The sequence below is a fragment of the Acomys russatus genome, chromosome 26, assembly GCF_903995435.1.
Source record: "Acomys russatus chromosome 26, mAcoRus1.1, whole genome shotgun sequence".
Classification (NCBI taxonomy): domain Eukaryota; kingdom Metazoa; phylum Chordata; class Mammalia; order Rodentia; family Muridae; genus Acomys; species Acomys russatus.
In genome coordinates, this window is record NC_067162.1 from 29,833,037 (window position 1) to 29,847,067 (window position 14,031).

General features: G+C 38.8%; 1 protein-coding gene across 2 annotated transcripts in view; it reads left to right on the forward strand.

Moving 5' to 3' along the window:
• Cbfb (core-binding factor subunit beta) overlaps positions 1 to 14,031 on the forward strand; it is a 50,206-nt gene that overhangs the window by 15,652 nt on the left and 20,523 nt on the right. The window contains exons 4-5 of one of the 2 annotated variants that reach the window (XM_051169300.1): positions 8,397 to 8,513; positions 13,301 to 13,396. In XM_051169300.1, the coding sequence (XP_051025257.1) occupies positions 8,397 to 8,513; positions 13,301 to 13,396 (213 nt within the window). Of the gene's footprint in view, positions 1 to 8,396; positions 8,514 to 13,300; positions 13,428 to 14,031 lie in introns of both variants that reach the window. The other variant, XM_051169301.1, reaches the window with a different exon arrangement.

The window sequence follows — 14,031 nt, forward strand, 5'->3', positions numbered from 1 at the left end:
TGCAGTTTGTGGGCATAGGTTCTCTTTCTTCCACTATGTGCATTCTAGGGATTGTACCTAGATTGCCAGACTTAGCAGCCATTGCTCTTACTGCTGAGTCATCTCTCCAGCCCTAGACTAATATTTTCAACTTAAAAAGACACGAATGTGGAAAAGAACTGTTGTTCTCAGATATCTTCTTAGAAGAGGATGAGCTGGATGGAATTAAGGATGCAACTGCATTCTGCTGCAGATGTTTAAGAGCCCTTAGGGCAATGACTGATGGATGAATTGTCTGCCATACAGCACTGCTGTGCCTGCCCACTTTTCTGAGTGGACATAACAAGCTTTTCACTTAGGAAAAATACAGTGAAATCAAGTAAAAAATAATTGTGTAGAAAGCACTAGTGACATGTTAGTACAATCTTTTATTCTGTAGAAAGGTGTACATATCTCATGTTAGTGGTGGTGATGTGTGCGTGTTGTTTTGTTTTTTTGAAACACAGTCATTATGTAGCTCAGGCTGGTATTGTACTAGCCAAGAAGCACAGGATGACCCTTCTGATCTTTCTACCTTCTCCAAAGTGCTGGGATTTTAGGTGGGAGCCACTATGTCCAGCTCTCATGTAGTCGTAACAGAAATCTGAGGTTAGTTAACAAACTCTTTTTCCCCTTTTTTTGAGATAGGTTTTTACTGTGTGACTCAGGCTGATCTCAAACTCAATCCTCCTATCTCAGTCTTCAAAATCCTAAGATTACAGTTTTTTGCCCTGTGCCCAGCCACAGACTAATTGATGGACTATTTTTAAATGTATGTACATACAAGCTTCAAAAATATTTTCTAGTTTTCCATTTTATGATTTGTCATTTGAACTACATGAAGTGGGTTTATACATTGCATTAGATCACTGCAAGGAGCTGTTTTCTCCTACATACAACCCGGTTGTTACTCAGAGGCTAATGTGAATGAGTAACTGTAGTCATTATCTGACAGTGGCTGACACTGCACTTATGAACAGAGAGGACCATGTGCCTAAAGGAGGATGAATCAGAAGTCTTTTAATGGGATCTGTTAAGTAGTCTACAGAAATGGTTACAGCTGGGCACAAGGTACATATTTCATCAGTGGAATCTTTTTTTTCCTGGGTGCTTCTGGCCAGCCTAGAATTACAGCTAGCTTGTCTGATGATTCATTAGTTTGTGGGTAGAACAACTGTTCATTGTCTGGGTGGGGGAGGGGGAGATAGTTCTTTGCCTTAGAAAAAAGTTGCCATGTAGAGCATTGGTGGAAATGTACATGCCAGCAGTGTTTCTTGGTGGTCTGGGTTCCATACACTTTACTTCCTTTAACTTGTCTAATTTTTACTACAGGAGATGTTTTCATCGATGGTTATAAAATGTGAGGAGTCTGGTGCTAAGTGAAAAAAAAGTAGTTTGAAGGACAGGCATTGTAAGTGGTACACACTTATTATCCTAGCATTTAGGAAACTAAAACAAAGAGACTTGTGAGTTTAAGGCAAAGCTGAACTACATAGTAAGAACCTGTCTGAAAAACAAAAATCTCAAATAAACAACATCATTTTTTTAAAAAGTAAGTAGTTTGAAATGACTAGTACAAGAAAGCTAAGAACATTTTTTTCTTGCTCTTTTATTAATAAGTAAATATTTATTCTGGGACCTAGAGAGATGACTGACTCAGTGGTTAAGAGTACCAGCAACTCTTCCAAAGGACCCTGGTTCAATTCCCAGCACCCACAGGGCAGCTCAATGCCATCCATAGCTCCAGTTTCAGCAAATCCAATGGATGTACTCTTCTGGCCTTTGGGTACCAGGAAAGATAAATGTAGTATATAGACATGTGTGGGCAAAACACCCATATACATAAAATAATTTCTTAAAAATGTAAATATTCAGGCTAAGGGATAATGATTGTTTTCTTTTAATGTTTTCCTGGTATTTCTGTTTATAGACTAGACTGAAACATTTTGAATGTTACTAGTTTATTTCTTTGTTTGTATGGTTGGTTGGTTTTTTAAAGATAGTGTTTCTTTGTGTAGCCCTGGCTGTCCTGGAACTCAAGTAGACCAGGCTGGCCTCAAACTCAGCCTCCAAGCACTGGGATTAAAGATGTGCACTGCCATTCCCTGCTTATCAGCTTATTATAGAGAAGTGAAACACTCTTTCCAATTAAAAGGTATTTTTGTTTGTTTTGTTTTGAAAAACGAACTCTTTCCTCTTGTCAATAGCTTTGGTTTTTGTACATATTGATGTACTTATCTCAGAATTATTATTTTTTTTTTTAAGATTTATTTATTTATTATGTATACAATGTTCTGTCTGCCAGAAGAGGGCACCAGATCACATCATAGATGGTTGTGAGCCACCATGTGGTTGCTGGGAATTGAACTCAGGACCTTTGGAAGAGCGGCCAGTGCTCTTAACCTCCGAGCCATCTCTCCAGCCCCATCACAATTATCTTTAGAATAACTCAGAATAGCTAGAGTAGCATGGAAATTCAGTCATAGCTTTTCTACTTTCAGTTTGCCTCACCTCAGCTCCCTCGGTGCTAGAAGTGCTCTTTCCTCAAATGGGATCATCATGAAAGAGGAAAGATGGCTGAGCTGTAAATGCCACTGCTGCTTCCATATCAATTACTCTTAGAATAAGCATCCTTAGAATAGACCCACAAAGAAGGAAATACTGTACAAGTTAATAAGTGAGGCATTTATGGGTTTTCCTCATACCCTTCTTCTGACACTTAAATTTCAGGACCCAAGTTTACTGATTTATTTTTATTAGCTATTTAAGAGGGCTGCAGTTAAGGGACTCGGCGATATGGTGCACACCTGTAATCCCAGCACTCTGGGAGGCAGAGGTAGGTGAATCACAGTGAGTTGGAGGCCCACCCTGTCTACAAAGTGAGTCCAGGACAGCAGGAGAACACAGAGAAATCCTTTCCATTTCCCCACCCCCATAAAGTTTGAGGTTAGGGATCTTGCATTGCAGTCATATTTACTTTCTCTCTCCTTCTCCCTTCATCCCTCCCCTCTCCCTCCCTCCCTCCTCTCTGCCCATTTACTACAAAGACCTTGGAGTCTGTCTATGAAGGAGGATTAGCAGTTTTTACATTATATTAAATACTTTTTTTTTTTTGCACATCTCTTTAAGAATCTAATGAAAGAAATAATATTCTTTTGAGAAAAGCACCTGGATTCAAAAGTAAATTATTATTCAGAATTTTACAAAGCTTCTAGCCTTACTAAAATGTACCTATAAATGCAAACCTCCTTAAGGGTTTTCTGAACCCTAATCCCTGAACTTGGGAGACAGACAGGTGGATCTCTGAGTTTGAGCCCAGCCTGATCTACATACAAGTTCCAGCCCAGGCAGGGGCTTCATAGTGAGACCCTGTCTCCATAAAATAAAGTAAATCTTCTGTTATCTAAGTATGGTAGGTAGAAACCTATGGCCTGTGAACTTTATAGGCTGAGACAGGAAACTTGAATTTGAAGCTAGCATGACTACTAGCAAGTAGTGTCGGGCCGGAATAATTAGACCCTGTCTGAAAAAAATCAAAGGGGCAATATTTATGACAAAAATTTTGTTGCTGTAAATAAAAGTATTACTAAAAACTTGAGTGACCTAAGGTCCTCTAACATTGAGATATATATTACAGCCAACAAAAGGGAGTTCATAGTCGGCTCTGCATTGTTTTCTTCTGCCCACGTTGAAAAGTTGAACTTCTATCTGGACTACCTCCCATCCAAAATCCCAAAATACTTGCTAAGGATCTGGGCTGTTTTGTTTTGTTTTGTTTTCCATGTGGAACTTCAGAGCTCCTCGGGGCCCACGTGGCTCTTTTCTATACCCCCCCCCCCCCCGATGATCCTTCCTCCTTCCTCCTCCAGTGCCTTCTGCCTCTTCCCAAGATCCTCTCTATCCCAGCAGCCCTTGACCCTTCACCGTGCCTGCCTTCCTCCGGCCCCGCCCAGGTATCCAGGTATCAGCTTTCCTGATTAGTCAGATAGGGAGGCAAGGTTAAATGGCGATACTTGGGGTACATGACAGTCTACAGCAAGAATCTCGAGGGCAAGCAATCAACAAATACAAAGCACCAGACCATATTCCAACACTCCATTCTTCACTGGTCCCCATTTCCTATTTACTCCTCAATGAATCTCTCTTCTCTTTCTCCGTATTTGAACCCACAGCATTAGTGGCCACCATATTTATTGTATCAGCCCAGATCTTTTAGAAAACTGAAATCTTACATTTCCTTTCTATCTCTTTAGACTTGTTATGGGTAATTTAGTAATTTTGTCCTTTTCCTGGCTTATTTCCACTTTGTATGATTTTGGGGGTTCATTTGTGTTATAGGAACAGGACTCAAATTTTTATTTTGTTGTTTGAGTTTTTGTTTTGCTGATGGTTACAATATTGAGGATTTTTTGTTTAGAGACAGTCATCCTGTGTAGTGCAGGCTGACCTTGAGTTCGCACTGACTCTTCTACTTTAGCCTTCTCAGTGCTGGCATTAGAGGCATTGCCATCACTATGTCCAGCACACATTCCTGCTTATGACCAAATAATATACCCTTATACGAATAATACAGTTGGATGATACAAGCATATTTTTATTGAACTTCTTTGCTGGCTTGAATGATGGGAAATTTGAAGCTATAGGTTGAAAATAAAGTGATTTGTATTATTTGGATTATGACACCAAAAATATTGGTGTTAGATCATGAGTTAAATTCACTTAAAACACTATCACCTTTTTAAAAAGGAAGCTTTAGTCACTTCTAACCCTGTGAGAGCTCATTCTTAGTATTTAACTTTTAGAAAGATAAACTTTGCTTCATGTGGTGGCTACATCTATTTACCAGTTTTTAAGGCTTTGTGGATTCCATTTTCTATAACATAATTTTTTCCAGGACAAATGAGCTTCATTTTGAGACATATAATAACCTTTCTTTTCAAAATTTGACGTAAGGCATCATTTTCAGTGAAATAAATAAATGTCTTTGTGTTTAAATGACATTATTAAATTAACATTACAAAATACCAGCTGTTAAGAGACAGCAGTATATTTTCTTCAGACTTTGAGGCCTGCTATTCATGCATATATAAAAGCACCAAATATTTACTTTGAAGATTACAAATAAAACTGTTTATTTCAGTGTGAACATTAAATAAATCACCAGGATCATCAGATGTTATTTTAAATTAGGAGTCCAGACATTATTCTTCATAATGAATGTATCCATTTTCTAAAGCCATTTAGGGATTTCCCAAAACAGATTAATGATGGTCTCCTTTTCATGAAAGATTTATAAAGAAGTAAAAGACAAACTTAAAAAAATGAATTTCACAAAGAAAATATTTTTGCCTGTGGATGTTAGTATGAATAAGCTAAAAAATTGTATTTAAAAAGATATAAACCATTTGTGAAGAACACAAATATAATTTAAAAGTAGTGTGAGATAGACCCTTTCTCAGCTTTTACATGAGAAAAGTTACCTATGATTTGTACCAGAACTTAATATAATACAGGCTTTGATAGTGAATTGTTACACTCTGTACCATGTGCTGTAAGGAGCAAAATCTTCATTGGAAGTTTGGTAAGTCAAGTTCTCTTGAATAAAGTGTAGAGGGATGTTGTTCTTAGGGTTCTTTGGGGTGTGGAGCAGATAGTTAGCATTGTCACTTGACTAAAGGTGCACATGGGTGGACTAAATGTGGCTGGACTTGATGGTACATAGGTGTGATTACCAGTACACGGAAGATAAAGTAGGAGGATCGGGAGTTCAAGGTCACTCTCAGCTATGTAGAGTTCATGGCCAACCCATATTTCATGGGACTTTGTCTCAAAAATGGATAAACAAATAAATAATGAATTTATAATGTGGAAAGGAATGAGTACTTATCAGAACAAAAGGAAATATGTGGTTAAACGGTTTTGTAACTATAACTGTAGACTATTTCCCTTGTTCCAGTGGGAGGAGAAATAGACCCTTATGTTTTAAGAGAGTTTTCTTTCTTTTATAAGTAGAAATTGGTTCAACATCTTTTATTGAAACCTTTATTTTTAAAAAAAGGGGGGGTTCTTAGCATAAGAAGAAAAACATACATATACATAATAAGTCCTGTAAATTTTGTTGCAGGTACCCAGGGATTAATTTTCCTATCCTTTTTTTAGTTTTTTGTTTGTTTGTTTTTCGAGATAGGGTTTCTCTGTGTAGCCTTGGCTGTCCTGGACTTGCTTTGTAGACCAGGCTGGCCTTGAACTCACAGCAATTCACCTGCCTCTGCTTCTCAAGTGCTGGGATTAAAGGCGTGCGCCACCACAGCCCAGCCTCCTATCTTTTATAAACTGACAGTTTTTATTAAACAAGAATTCCAAAATGTTTCTTAGGAGACTGCTAAATTGAGTATGGGGGCAGGGGAGAATGATATTTCCAGCTTTTCTGTTAAAATGAGAAACTTTCCTACCACTTTTCTGTCATGTAAGTAATAAAATTGCCAATTTTAGCTCATAAAGCACTAGATTTGTCCAGTGACAACATATTTTGTGTTCACAGATAAAAATCTCACTTCTGAGGATCTGTTTGATTACTTGAGTTTCTAATATTCACTAAAGATCCACTTCTTCTGAATTTTAAATATTTTACTCATGGCAGGTAATGATTTAAATTCATGCTGACTTTTATTCAGAAGTGTTAAGTGAGGTAGAGAAGATATAAAGGGAAAAATTATTAACGGCCAGGTATGGTGGACACAAGCCTACAATCCCAGTACTTGAGAGGTAGTGGCAGAAGGAGCATCAGTTCAAGACCAGACTGGGCCACATGAATTATCTCAGAAAGAGAGAAAGGAAGAGAGAAAGGGCAGGGACCAACCAGCCTTTAATTAATTATTATTTTTATTTCAATTATTTAAAAGTTGACATTATATCAAGCACATCATTTTCCCATTCCCTTCTCCCTCCTTAGCCTGTTTGTTTGTTTGTTTTGGATTTTGTTGTTTTAGACTGGATTTCTCTGTGGCCCCAGGCTAGCCTGGAACTCGAGTAGACCCACCTACCTTTGCCTCCCAAGCTAGGACTAAAGACACGTGCCACCACACCTGGTGGGTATTGTGGCTCAGACTGGAAGCGTGGCATTTAAAGTGGAAGTACAGTGATGTTGAGTTCAAAGCCATTTTGAGATCCATAGCAATTAGACATCAGAACCTACAAGATTGATAAACTTCTCACTTGGTTCATACCCATGCCATAATGCAATATATCTGTCCTATAGTATTAGCAGCCGTTCTTAACATTTGAATACTTATTCTGGAGAAAAGTCAGCCAACAATAGGCTTTGAGTTTTTTGTTGTTGTTGTTGTTGTTTTGAAGGGGGTTGGTAGTTTGGTTGGTTGGTTATGGTTTTTCGAGATAGGGTTTCTCTGTGTAGCCTTGCCTGCCCTGACTCACTCTGTAGACCAGGTTGGTCTCAAACTCAGAGATCTGCCTGCCTCTGCCTCACAGTGCTGCTATCAAAGGTGTGCGCCATCACATCCAGTCCAGTGCTAGATGTCTCAGTTTGGGCCAGGTGTGGTGGCTCACACCTGTAATCCCAACACTCTGGGAGACAGAGGCAGGAGAATCGAGGCCAGTCTAGTCTACAAAGTGAGTCCAGGACAGCCAAGATTACACAGAGAAACCGTGGCTCAAAGAAAAAAAAGAAGAAGAAGAAGAAGAAAAGAAATCTCAGTTTGGAAATACAACTAAAGTGACTTTTGCTCTAATGTTATTTACTTGAAAATTATTAGTGACTGTATTGATTATCTTTAGAGAAGAAAATAGAAAACTAAAGTTCAAGTCACCTCAATGTGAAAGGAGGTTGGAATTTTCTGATAGTGCTAAAGGTTTATAGGATAGTTTTTAGCTCAGCACATTTGAAATAAAATTTATTGATACCTTTTTAAACTTAAGGCATAAAGTATAGTATGTGTTTTACATTTTTCAGTGACTTACAATGCTACAGCTTCCCAGAGTATTCTTTTGGATATTTCTCCAACATACAACTGTTTATAACTGTAGTCCTATGGAATCTAATGCCCTCTTCTGTTGGACAGATGAACATTTAGGGAAAAAAAATCTGGGGCTGGAGAGGTGGCTCAGCTGTTCTTCTAGAGGTCCTGAGTTCAGTTCTCAGCAACCACATGGTGGCTTACAACCATCTATACTGGGATCTTCTGACATGCAGGTGCACATGTAGATCGAGCACTCATATGCATAACATAAATAAATCTTTTATTTTAAAGGTGTGTGTGTGTGTGTGTGTGTGTGTGTGTGTGTGTGTGTAATATCCTAAGGGGAAAATTCACCTCTGATTGCTTTTTATTGGTTTTTACCAGTCTTTTTTGTTTTTTTAGGTGTACTTGAAGGCTCCCATGATTCTGAATGGAGTATGTGTTATTTGGAAGGGCTGGATTGATCTCCACAGATTGGATGGTATGGGTTGCCTGGAATTTGATGAGGAGCGAGCCCAGGTAGGGTGACTTCAGGCTTTACTGGGAACAGTCCTTTTATTTTACCCTTCTATTCTTGTCTTTGAGGAACTATTACTTCATCTTTAGAGTAGTATGTTTAGGTTTGTGAGATGATTTAGCAAATAAAAGGCACCTGCTGCCATGCCTGAGGATCTGAGTTTGATTCCCAGGATCTACATGGTGGAGAGAACCAAGACCTGTAAATTGTCCTTTGACTTCCACATACATGCCATATAACTGTTGTGCGCCCATACACATATACACACCCACAAAATAAACAACATGTAATGAAAACAAATTCCCACCTCGCAAAACAGAGGTTCTTTGAACCACCCTGGCTGTCCTAGAACTCTCTCTGTCGACCAGGCTAGCCTGGAACTCAAGATCCACCTGCCTCTGCTGGGATCAAAGGCATGTGCCACCACTGCCCAGCCTTAATATTTTAAGTTTATTGGTATTTTTTATATATATATGAGAAAAAACCCTGGGATTTGAGTTATAGACAGGTGTGAGTTTCCGTGTGGGTGCCAGCAACTGAACTGGGGCCTCTAGAAGAGCAGCCAGTGCTATTACGCTGAGATACCTCTCCAGACCCTTAATAAAAAAGCTTTAAAGAGTAAAGAGCAGTAGTTAGTCTTATTATTGCTGTGATGAAACACCATGACCCAAAATTGGGAAGAAAAGGATTTATTTGCCACCACCTACAGTAGGCTGGGCCCTCCACCAGCATCATAAAGTAAGGAAATGTCCTACAGGTTTGCCTACAAGCTGATCCCGTGGAGGCATTTTCTTAATCAAGGCACCCTCCTCCCTGATATTTTAGCTTATGTCAAGTTGACACAAAACCAGCCCGCACAAGGAGTACGCTCATATAATGAATGATCTTGAAAGTGTTGAGGACTACGTCCTGGTCCTAATTTTGGGAGTCTTTCCTTCAGTGGAAGTCTGGTTAATCATTGGCTTACCCATGGTTGGCTAATGGTAAATCAAAAGTCCAGTAAATGGTTCTGTTCAATATTCTCTTTTCCTTTTTTAGAACCACTATAGGGGAGAGGGAAAGAAACAATTGAAAAAGCACACTATTTAAGCATGTCTTCATATAGACTCTGGAAAAACAAGTTAGTGTGACACATGACCAAGGAGACTAAAATTTTACAAATTCCTGTAACCATTGCCTAAGGCTGGATAAAGTTATTTGTCCCTAGCCATTAGTCTCCAGTCATGGGTAAATAGGTAATGTTATAAGCAGGTAGTGTCCCCAGAAGGGAGATGCTAAAGGCCAGGATGGCACTGGTGATTGCCCATTAGCTTTCCTATTTTACCAGTTTGCCAGGAGTAAGAATTCTGTTCACCATATGTACATCTCACTTGTCACCAGAAAAGATCATGACAGAAACTGGAAAACTGGAACTAGGAAATAGAACTACCAAGTCTTTCCTGACTCATTTTTCTATAGTAATTAGTATGCTTTTCAGTCGTTTCATGGGGAAAGTTTATACCTATTTCTTTGTACACAGTGTATCAGTAACTTTCTTAGGGAATTAGGTCACAGCTCATGTACACTCTCATTTTTATCCTTGTAATTCCTCTGTTGTACATAATCGCAGTTGATAACTTTATAAAAATATATTTTATTAATTTATTCATATTACATCTCAATTGTTATCCTACACAATTCATAACCTTATGTATGTTAGGTTTATTTGCCACTGACCCCAGCAGCTATATGATTAAAAACAACAACAGCAAAACAATATTGCCTCATGTTATATTAATGGCACAAGCACAAAAGCCTGCCCATAATAAAGGCTAAGTAAACAATTGTGAAATAAATGGAAAAGTGAGTAAGGGCCAATGAGATGGCATAGGGTAAAATCATTGTCACCAGCCTTTGACCTCAGTTTGAGCCACAAGCCCCACAAAATGGGAGGAAAGAACCGACCCCTGCAGGTTGTTATTTCACCTTTACTTTTTTTTTTTTTTTTTGGTTTTTCGAGACAAGGTTTCTCTGTGATAGCTTTGGCTGTCCTGGACTCACTTTGTAGACCAGGCTGGCCTCGAACTCACAGTGACCCACCTGCCTCTGCCTACCCAGTGCTTCACCTTTACTTATAAGCTGCAATGTGTGCACACACTAAGTGTAATAAAAATTTCTGAGAAAAACAAAAGAGTAAGTAAGCTGGAGAGGTGGCTCAGTGGGTTAAGAGCACTGTCTGTCCTTCCAGAGGTCCTAAGTTCCCAGCAACCAAATCCTGACTCAGAACCATCTGTTACATGATCTGATACCCTCTTCTGGCATGCAGGTGTCTATGCAGATGGAGCACGGGTATATATTAAATAAATAAATCTTTTTAAAAAAGGAATGAATAATGAGCAGAACGGATGGCTACCTTGTCATCAGCACCTTTGTCCCAGTTGATAATTCACTAGAAATAGAATGCTCTTAGGAATGGACAGCATTCTTTTCCAGGTAGCTCAGGCTTGTATAAAATATTCTGAAAGTAGCCAGGTGTGGTGGCGCATGCCTTAATCCTAGCACTTGGGAGGCAGAGGCAGGTGGATCTTTGTGAGTTCGAGGCCAGCCTGGTCTACAGAGTGAGTCCAGGACATCCAGGCTACACAGAGAAACCTTGTCTTGAAAAAACAAAAAGCAAAAAAAAAAGAATATTCTGAAAGTATAATAGATACCAGCAATTATGTTTAGTTAGGTGTCTGACTTATATGTCCATAAGTGCTTGTAAATTAATAGCACTCAATGTTAAGCATTTTTTTGTGTGTTGTCTTGTTTAATTTTAACAAAGGTGTGAAATATTACTATGCCTATACTTTATATTAATTTACTGAGGTTTAGAGAAATTAAATATCTTGCCTTGGGTCCTAACACTAGTAGGTACATCATAAAAATGTGTTTTGGAGGCTGGAGAGATGGGTCAGCAGTTAAGAGGACTGGTACAACTGAGTATTACTATACCAGGGCAATCTAGTGACCTCTTTTGCCTCTGCAAGCACCAGGTGCACAAGTAGTGCACAGAAATACATGTTTAAAAAAAAAAAAAAAACACCTCACACACACAAGACTTTAGGAAAGAAAAAAAAAATGTGCCTTCCTGTCCCTAGGTGCTAGAGATTGGACCTGGAGCCTTGTGTGTGCTAGGCAAATGCTCTGCCATCAGGCTTCATCTCCAGCTCCAAGTGTGGGAATCTGATCATACCTTTAAGTTACAGGCACTGCAAATAGAAATTATAAATACTAATCTTTCTGCCATCTCTCCACGCTGTCACACCATGGTGCACATGAATGTCCTGACAGATGCTCTCTAGCAACAACGCTGAGAAGAGATGCGAGTGCCAGTTCCTCATTAGGCCATGCTCTAAGTCTTCATTGGTTCTTAACTTGATGCTAAAGTTTGTTTATATCGGATAACTTGAAACCATTGATAATCACAGAGCTGTGAGCCCCACAGCAGATTGAACAAGTGTAGAGTGATCAGTGCTAGATTTGATATGCAATCTTGATCTGCAAAAGAGCAAGGAATGGCAGAACAATCTGCTCCCATCCAGTCAGTTTGGCTTCATTGTACTGACCTCAGCTGGCATCATGGACCGTTAAGAAGCAAGCTGAAAACACACAGGAGGGAAAATCTTGGGATTCTTTTTTAGAGACGTAAAACACATAAATAGAAAGCCTCTGTGGATTGTGAAAAAATAAATATTAGTATTGTTAACAGTGTCATAATTTATTGCACACAGCAAGATATCTAGCATAGTCAGGCCTGGTATAACATTTATTATATTATTAGAGGTCCAGGTTTTTTTCATGTTTCTGCTGCTGCTAGCCTGTGGCTCTATCCTCGTTATTTGCCAGATGGCTGGCTACTAAGTCTCTGATCATTGTATCAGTTCCCAGGAAGGAATAAGAATGAAATTTCTGCTGGGCATGGTGGCGCACGCCTTTAATCCCAGCACTCGGGAGGCAGAGGCAGGCAGATCGCTGTGCGTTCAAGGCCAGCCTGGACTACAAAGTGAGTGCAGGACAGTCACGGCTACACAGAGAAACCCTGTCTCAAAAAAACAAAAACAAAACAAAACAAAAAAATGAAATTTCTCTTATATAGCCTTCTTGGAAACCTCATTAGGTGGCTTGTGCTGTGCCTCCTTGGCAAAAATAAGTTATATGGCCAACCCTTGTGCTGTTCTAGGGAAGTGAATATTGATGACTTTTTGGTATTGTTACGGATCTTTTAGTTTCTGCAAATATACCATCAAATGTGTAAATACATCCTAACGTTACGAGTTATGCAGTCACATCTTATTTTAGACGCACATGGATGGCATAGAGAGCAGTGGGTGCAATAACCGAATGGAACAGGAGCAGTCTTTGGGAGACTTACAGTAATCTGGCTAGGAGCTCTTTGGGTTCCAAATTAGAAAAATTTTTATGAAAAGGAAGGGGATACTAAAGATTCCAAAAATACAGGAGCATATAGGTAGTATGCTGATATAGTTTGCAGGAGTAAGAAAGACGGTTACAAGTCAAAGACAGTCACATGTAAGTAATCCCAGCACTGGAGAGGCTAACGGAGGATTATATTTCAGACCAGCCAAGGTGTAATGAGACCCTGACTCCAAAATGAAATAAAAATACCTCTGAAATTAGTTAGGGGTGGGAGAATTAGTGTTGATGTTTTAAGAATTACTCTTCAGTTAGTTTCCTTCCCCAGAATCCCCAATTTTAATTTTTTTTACATAAGTCAAAATTAAAATAATTATTTCATGTACCCTGACAGCAGGAAGATGCTTTAGCACAACAGGCCTTCGAAGAGGCTCGAAGAAGAACTCGTGAATTTGAGGATAGAGACAGGTCTCACCGGGAGGAAATGGAGGTGAGAGTTTCACAGCTGCTGGCAGTAACTGGTTAGTACTTTCCCAAACTCTCAGGCTGTGTTTGCGATGTTTGTGCATATTGTTCTTTTAATTGTTTGATTTTGGTTTTTTATTTTTAAAAATTGTATATTCATGCTTGAATTTATTGTATGAAGTTGATGTTTTTTAAAAGTAATGCTAATTTTAAGGTTGTGTGTGGATTTCTCATTTACTAAGTTTCACAAAAGAACCTTTTTTAAAATTTGTGATTCAAATATCTTTATTCTGTCTCTTATTGACTCCACTTTCTAGGTACTGGAATTGCAGGTGTATGCCATAACATACTTACTTGTAAAATGTGCCTCTTGTTAATACAGAACATTGTTAAAACATTATTTAAAACATTACTAAAGGGCTGGAGAGATGGCTCAGTGTTGAAAGTTAGGCTTACAACCAAAAATATAAAACATTATTAAAATCCTTAGAGCCAAATACTGTTTTCTACTTTTTATGAATATTTACTTTGATTTTGAAAGTTACAAAGGTGGGTTTCTTTGTTTCATTTTCTTGTGATGCTGGGTATTTAAACCAGCCTGAGGCCAGCTCTACAAATGCCTTATCACATGTATAGCTCTGTGAATGATCATCTTGAAAC